Raw genomic sequence first — 7858 nt, 5'->3', positions numbered from 1 at the left:
TGTTTGGGTTGGCGATAAGGGGAAATTTGGTGGTGTGGTTTGGGGGGGGGGGGGGGGTTAGGACTGGGTTTTCATGGAAACCTAGAACAGGTGTTAGGGTAACAGAGAGGTTTATTGTTGTAAATACAGAAAGAGTTAGTGTTTGGTTTAGGGATATGGGGAGGTATAGTGTTAGTGTTGGGGGTCACACTAAGGGTCAGTATTAGTGTTTGGGATACAGGAATGGTTACATCCCACTGACTGACAGCAGAAGTAAGAGCAGGGAGGAACACCTAAAGCACCATGGGGCTGCAGAGATTTAGCCCCACTTCCTGTCCAGGTGGCAGATGTCGGACAGAACAGGAAGTGAAGTCAAATTGCAACAGGCATAGGGACAGCACTGGGCATAAGTGTTAACCCTTCTTCAATCTACCCAAAAAGATAATGAAGATGGTCATTGACTGGTTGCTATGGGTTACCGTGCCTTGTTTTATCGAATACCCCCAACAGATAAAAATAAATCTTACACGGCAGAATGTTGGGGTATCTGTTCTTGTCCTTGTTCTCGTCTCTGTTGGCCATTTCGAAGGATCCTTGAGGATTTCCCATCTGCAATGACTGAGGAAAATCAAACAAATGAGTGTCGCTATGTGTACGACGAAGAGAGTGCATCAAGGCATGAAATTAGATTATACAGAGTGCGCTCGATCACATTCACAGCACATCTTAATGTGAGTCACGGAGCGCAGCGCACAGTGAAGACAGGATAACAAGGAGCAGATGCTGGTAATGCTACCTGTACCCGCTAATGAGTCCAACTCCGGCGGGAGGAAAACTCACGGCTGGTCACAGATCACGTGGAGCCTAGTGCCTAATGTCTGTCAGCAGCCCCAACGGACACAGAGCTGTACTCACATGACACTTTAGAGCCCTTTGCTCCCGCTCCCACCGGCAGCTACATAAAAGAATTTGTAGGGATAATGGAGCTGGGCCAACACAGACAGTGATTAGACACTCCCAAAAGAGGAGGGGGCTATGACTTGCAAGGAGGGAGGGAGCTGAGCTTGGGAATTGACTGGTCAATTTTAATAGCAGTTTTAAAGGCGCGTTGCAATAAAAAATCATTTATGGAAGGTAAAACACTGCAGGTAAGCATTACATATTTTTTTCTGTGCTTTTACCTGCATTTTATTTTAAGTTGGTGACAGGGTCTCTTTAAACTAATACTGCTTTGTCATGTGATCAGTTAGCACTTTCGCTGGAAGTAGAAGCCTGGTCACGTTGAAGTGCAAGGAACTGTGCAGTATGCAAAGCTTTGCAAGGGCCCACTGGAATTTAGGGGCCCATATATATTAGCTGTGGGTTGGGCAGGTGCTGGGACCCACTCCTGCTGGCATGCTGACCCAAAAACTGCTCACTTCTAGGTGAGAAGTGGGAGGCATTCTTCATAATACGCTACCCATGCTCCCAGTTTATTGTATCCAAGTGGTATCGGGCAGTGAAAACCTCCTTCACTTCCTGCATGACCAGAATGCTTCTACCATTTCCTCCTCGTAGCGTATGGACAGGAAATGAAAAGGCTGTCCGCTGGGTGACCATGGCTGCATATAATGAACCATGAGCGTTCACGGTATCAGAAAGGTTGCTTTCCGTCAGCATCTACCTATACATTAGAAAATAAGTGTTTGCACATAGGCAATAGTTGAAAGCCGGATCCAGCAACTGTTAATACATGGGGGCCTTTGGAGACTATGTCCGCTACACTATCTTCCAACTACGGGTCAGCCATGGGCACCAAGGTACCTGGGCACTGAACAAAGAAGCAGAGGGATTTTCCCATGAGGTCTACAGCCGGATGTGTTAAAGGGAACCAGTACTGGGAGAAGTCAGGGGCTGCCATCATTGATCTCCCAGGCAGGCTCTGGCTTCAGTACCAGATGACAAAGTCAGAACTTCTGATTTGCATTCTTGTTCCAGGTCATTGTGCTAGGAAGTACTAAAGCACCTGGGTTGTCAAGACAACCAGGCAATGAGCATGCTCAGGACTGGTTCCCATCATAGCCTTTCAGTGGATGTTTCCGTTAGGACCCATTTACATGTCTCAAAGCACTAAAACGCAGGCATTGACCCACCATTACCACAACACACCTGCTCTATAAGTGCCTTTTGCAATAAATTGTGCTGCAATGCAAACCAACGCATTGTACACAAGAGTCCAACACACTGCAATAAGCCACTGCACATGCACCGTGCACTGTGGTTTTTAAAAGGGGTCAACTATGTTTTTTCATCCATTGTGGTGCATTGGCAGCCCATTCATAATAAACAGGGACCCCGTTCATAGTAAATGGCAGCTCATCCATAATGAATAGACAGGTTAACTTGTGCCATAAGGCAAGTTGATGCTTGTGCATGGCCTATGTGTGAATGGCCCTTGATGTTCTTCTTGCTAATATGTATATCTCGCAGCTTGTGGACTGTAAAGGGCTAAAGGGGGAATGTAGACCAAAGCAAGCTGGATAGACGCAAGTGATGCTCCAGATTTCTAGCACAGTTTCTGATTAAGGGGCCCTTTGTGCCGTGTTCTGAAGTAATTACATACTCTGAGGTTATGGCACAAGGAGATCTCTGAGCCGGTTCTATGCAGAATATGAAGGATCATAGCACATTGCTAAGGAGATGATTGTGTTGGGTCCCTCTGCTTTTTGGACTCAGGAGAGGACAGGAAGATATCTCCCCGTCCTTTGTTCTTAGGGTGATAGCTGCCTGTTTATGATCCATGACACTGTGAATAAGTTCAGCCTAATGTAAATAATCTTATCAGAGTGTGTTAATGTTTTCCTTTCTATGCATGGTTTCCAGTTAAATATGTACTTGTGGAATATTTGCATGTGTCGGGTCTGCCCCTGGTTGTGCCTTAACGATGTCTCAGCTGATTGTTTGCTTGACATCAGCAGGCAATGTTCTGTCTATAATGGACTCAAACACCCACAATGCTCTTAGTAGACCATGTGATCTAGCCTGCCAAGGCTCTATAGCTGGCCATGCACACTTCTCGTTCAGCCCTGCGGATTCGTATAACCTCACATGGGCCCATTTCCTTTTTTGATGAGGCTACCTACAGACATGGGTGGCATGTATCATGTGTATAGTCCCTCCCATCACCTCATTGTTTTCCTTCCTCACCAAGATGTCCATCCGCACTGCAATGTATATGGGAGGTATACCCAGAATAAAGCAAAGAGCTCCACAACAGAATACAGACTTACGTTATACTCCTCCCGAAAGAGCTTCCCATCGTCAGCTGATCTTATCCTGATCTCCTCCTCCAACCTCTCCACCGGGATAGGGAAGTAGGTCTTGCTAACAGTGGGGGAATTGCTGATTAACAACACTCTCTGCTGCTCTGTAGAAAGAATAAAAGAAAAAAAAAACATTAAAAGGGTGTCTATGGTCAAAAGCTAAAAATAAATCTGTATTTCTATACTGAATTTCCATAAGTTCTATCTCACTTCTAATAAACATATCCACGTAGCCATCGAGAAGTTTCTTATTAAAGATCCCCATAGGATGTACTTCCTCAATGCACTGACACAATGTCACTCAGCCCTAGGAATATGCACTTGGAGTCACCACTCTAAGCCTGCCGTGACGTCTGAACTACAACTCAACATCTGAACAATGTGACATTATCATTGCTTGCTGGAAGCAATGCATGATGGAATATGTAGCCTGAAGGAATGGAGATTGCATTACATCAAGCAGCAGGGAAAGAGACGCAAAGCACACTGGGAATCCAGGAAGTTGATGAAAGTGATGGGCAGATGGAAGGCAGCACTCACTACATGAAAGGGATTTTTTTCAAGTAAACTTTGATTGTATTATAAAAAACACCTCCAGTATGTATTCCTATTACAATGCTGGTGTTATAACAGGAGAGGATGTGCTGGGACTTTACAACTCCTTTAAAGTATGATTATAGGCAAAACGTAAAAGAAAAAAAAATCATAAAATGGTGAGGGGGGTAGAACCCCTGTTTTTATTACTGTATGTGTCTCCGTTCAGGAGCTTCACTCTCTCCAATTGTAGATCACCCATATCACGGGCAATGAAGGATGAAACCAAAATATGGAGAACAGGAATAGAAGGGAAATCTTCAAATGGATACTCTTTATTCTGTGACAACTGTCTAAGAGGGGATTTCCATCACATTTGAAAGATATCCTCTCACTTCCTGTTGAGTCTACAGGACAGGAAGTTTATGGATATTCCAATAATGAGACACAGAAAACAAACTGACAGCAGTTCTAGCCTTCACACACTATGCTTTTATGGCAGGAGAGACAAGACTTGGGCATCCCTACCCTTCAAGTACTTAAAATCTATCTATCTATCTATCTATCTATCTATCTATCTATCTATCTATCTATCTATCTATCTATCTATCTATCTATCTATTAAAATGCAACCAGATTGGTTCCTCTGAGCACCACAGACACTTTCCTTTTCCATCAGCTTCCTATCTGAAAGTCTGTTACTTCTGCAAAGGACAGGTTCTCTCTGATGTACTTTACACGCAAAGTTGAAAGTGACAGATAAGCTTTTTCCACGCTATTCTTTTCTTGTGGGAAAAGGTGAGCATGTGTTATTTCTGCTAAGTTGTATCAGCTCCGTGAAGATGTGAATAGGGAGCCCTCTGCACATGGGTAACACTCCGCACATGGGGAGCAGTCAGTACATGGGGAGTAGTTAGTACATGGGGAGCAGTCCGCACATGGGGAGCAGTCCGTACATGGGGAGCAGTCCGTACATGGGGAGCAGTCAGTACGTGGGGAGCAGTCAGATCGTGGGGAGCAGTCAGTACGTGGGCAGCACTCTGCACATGGGAAGCACTCAACACATAGGAAGCACTCTGCACATGGGGAGCACCCTGCACAGGCGGAGCATTCAGCACAAGGGGGGCACCTTACACATGGTAGGTATTCTGCACATGGAACATTCGTAAGCTGAAACCTCCTTCGAGCTATTAAAAGTACACTTCAGTCAACAGTGAGGAGTAAAGGAAATCAGTCAGGAGACAAATACGTAGTCTGCAATTGCAATTCTCACCTTCTGAAAATGCAACTTGCCTGAATTCTCTGTCCCCAATATTTTCAGTAGTCAGTGACCCAAAACACATATAGAAATGGAGATATGAGTATGGCGTATAGAGATAAAATGATGACATGTCCCTGTTTTTAGTCTGGCTATATGCTTGTTCCAGATCAGTGACTCCGAAGCAAGGAGGAAAAACACAGTTAGGCAACTAGCATCCCCATAAGGTGGTCAGCAGTGGCCACATTCTCTAATGACAGGTGGACATTAAACCTTGAGATGCATACAGGACAGACAACCAACCTGTTTGGGGCTCCACTTTTCAATTGCCAACCTGCCTTAGAAGTCTGAATGTGACTGCCAATGTAAGAAGCAGAAATAGAGTACATTAAAACAGCACAGACTTACCAAAGTACACTCTTAGGGGTCTATTTCTAAACAATTCGCAGAGCCCTTTACCCTGCGGATATCAGTGAGCATTCGTTTTGTGCAAATAATGGCAAAAACAAATGTTCTTATATTTTCTTTTTAGGTCAAATGTATTGTGATGTAATGCTACATTATGGCCTATAGATGGAGCTCCACATGCAGTATTACTTCACAATACATTCGACCTGAAAAGAAAATATATCAAGAAAGTTCAGTTTCGCCATTATTAGCACAAAAAGTACGTTCACAGATATTCACAGGGCAAACAGCCCTAGTAATTGTTTATAAATAGACACTTATGTGACCCTGTCAGGTGCTCTCTGGAATCATGCTGCAGGGGATCACTGAGAACTCAGATTACGGAGAAAACATCAACGTAGTTGCATTGATTGCTGGATAACAATGGTTGCTCACCTATTGTGTAGGTAGAGCATGTCAAAGTGTTGATCTGTCATACAATGTACAGGGTGTCCCATGTTCTGTGTCCCTCTGCAGGAATTATAAGTATGTGTTACCAGTTTAGTTATTCATATGCAGAAGGCAAAAGCAGCCTTGTTTAAATTCCACACCAGATTCCTTCAGGATAAAAACAGACAACACAAGTGCTGACACGGTCTGTAGAATCCACTACAAGACGAGGTCAGGGAAATACCGATAGTTTTTAAACCATATTGGGTCTGTCTGTGCAGGGTCTGATTCATCCAGGTCAGGTCATGGAAGACCTAGTTGTATTTGGTCACTTTCAGCTGAATTTGTTCTGTAATGTTGAAGATATTTCATCACTCGTCCAATCGGCTTCCTCATTCCTAATGAGTGAATGAATTAAGTAGGGACGCACCGATACTGATACTAGTATCGGTATCGGTGCCAATACCGAGTATTTGGGCAAGTACTCATGATTCGATACCTTCCCCAATACCAGAACTTCAGTGCAGTGCAGTGCCATAGGGGAACATCGAGACGGCTTCCTGGGCAATCAGGAAGCTGGTTGGCGAGTAATGACAAGCCTCCCGGCTCCATGCTGAAATAATGCTGAAAATATTGGTACTCGTACTCGATGTAAAAAAACGGTATCGGTGCATCCCTAGAATTAACGCATGCAGTGGGACAACCCTCGCATTGCAAGGGGTAGCTGCTCGTTTTGGTCTAAGGGCCAGACTAAAGAAGATATACTCACCTGATCCTCAGTCCTGCAGCAGTCAGCTCTCCTCCCCTCTGCTCCAGCTGTGGTATGTCCCACGGTGTCCTCACATCTAATGATGGTCAATGGATATGCCCTTCTTAAACCCAGGCAAGAAAAGGCTGTGGGGACTAGCAGCCTGGCATGACCAAGGATTGGCCGAGTATATCTCCTTTAATCAAGCCCCTAGACCATAACGAGCAGTTAACCCTTGCAGTGCAGGGGTAGCCCCACTGCAGGGGTTCATTTTGTTCAAGGAAAGTGGCAATAAAAAGCCCCAAATAAATACATGAAAAACAAATAAAAACAAAAATACCCTGCAAAAAGGACGGGAACCAAGATCCCCAGCAGGAAGCTTAGGTCCTAACTACTTGACACTAGGCAAAAAACTGAGCTCCCTCTAGCTGTTAGGGGGTTTAGCCACTGTCAGGGGGCCGCCCCTAGGCTGAGCTTTGTTTGGTGCCTAGTGTCCTACTCCTGAAGGTGGCGCTATATATCCCACTTAGTCAAGATTTAAGATCTTCGCTGTGTCCTTCAATAAACGAAAGAGAAAACTATTTATATTTTTTTTGTCTTTGATAAAAATAATACCTGGTGATCCTGCCATGAAAGCCCATGTTCAGAGAACTCCTGTTATAGGGTGACAACGTATTGCCCTGTCTCATAATTGTGCCCCTGTGTTGTCATGCAGTCATGTGCTCTCAACGGAGGCTGCGTCAATGCACATTCCGCAGGAGGGTAGTCGCCATCGGGAAATACCATGCAGCCATCTGTGGAGTCCATGTAACAGTAACTGCAAAGAAGCTGCGGGAGATCAGCAGCACTGAGATGCAACACAGGGTGGAAAAAAGTGAAAACAACAGGTATATTCACAAAAGGGTGAAGAGTTTGGAGAAGGCAGGAGAAGTGAACAATCTAGGACAACGTAGCTGAACTGGAAAGTGAGCTGAATTGTAGAATCTTTCACCCTTTTGTGAATAACCCTGGAAGTGTTTATCATACATAGCACTTAAGCAAATCAAATTTCATTCAGTTAGGGATTACATCCGCTTTAAACCAAATGTTTAAAGGGTAACCTGTAAAGTGCTCCCGGGAGACGGGAGTGTTGTATTTCCCCCCACCATTTGGTCTGATATTGAAATAAAGGGATGTGGAAAAAAGGAATTCATATATTGG

General features: G+C 44.4%; 1 protein-coding gene across 2 annotated transcripts in view; it reads right to left on the bottom strand.

Moving 5' to 3' along the window:
* PTPRE (protein tyrosine phosphatase, receptor type E) overlaps window positions 1-7858 on the bottom strand; it is a 158141-nt gene that overhangs the window by 40259 nt on the left and 110024 nt on the right. For both annotated transcript variants that reach the window (XM_018562687.1, XM_018562761.1), the window contains 2 exons: window positions 3249-3385; window positions 507-597 (listed from right to left, as the gene is read on the bottom strand). In XM_018562687.1, the coding sequence (XP_018418189.1) occupies window positions 507-597; window positions 3249-3385 (228 nt within the window). The remainder of the gene's footprint in view (window positions 1-506; window positions 598-3248; window positions 3386-7858) is intronic.

This window comes from Nanorana parkeri, unplaced genomic scaffold, assembly GCF_000935625.1.
Source record: "Nanorana parkeri isolate BGI_ZX_2015 unplaced genomic scaffold, ASM93562v1 scaffold2, whole genome shotgun sequence".
Taxonomy (NCBI): Eukaryota; Metazoa; Chordata; class Amphibia; order Anura; family Dicroglossidae; genus Nanorana; species Nanorana parkeri.
Note: the sequence above shows the minus strand (reverse complement) of the source record. Positions and strands in the feature narration are given on the sequence as shown.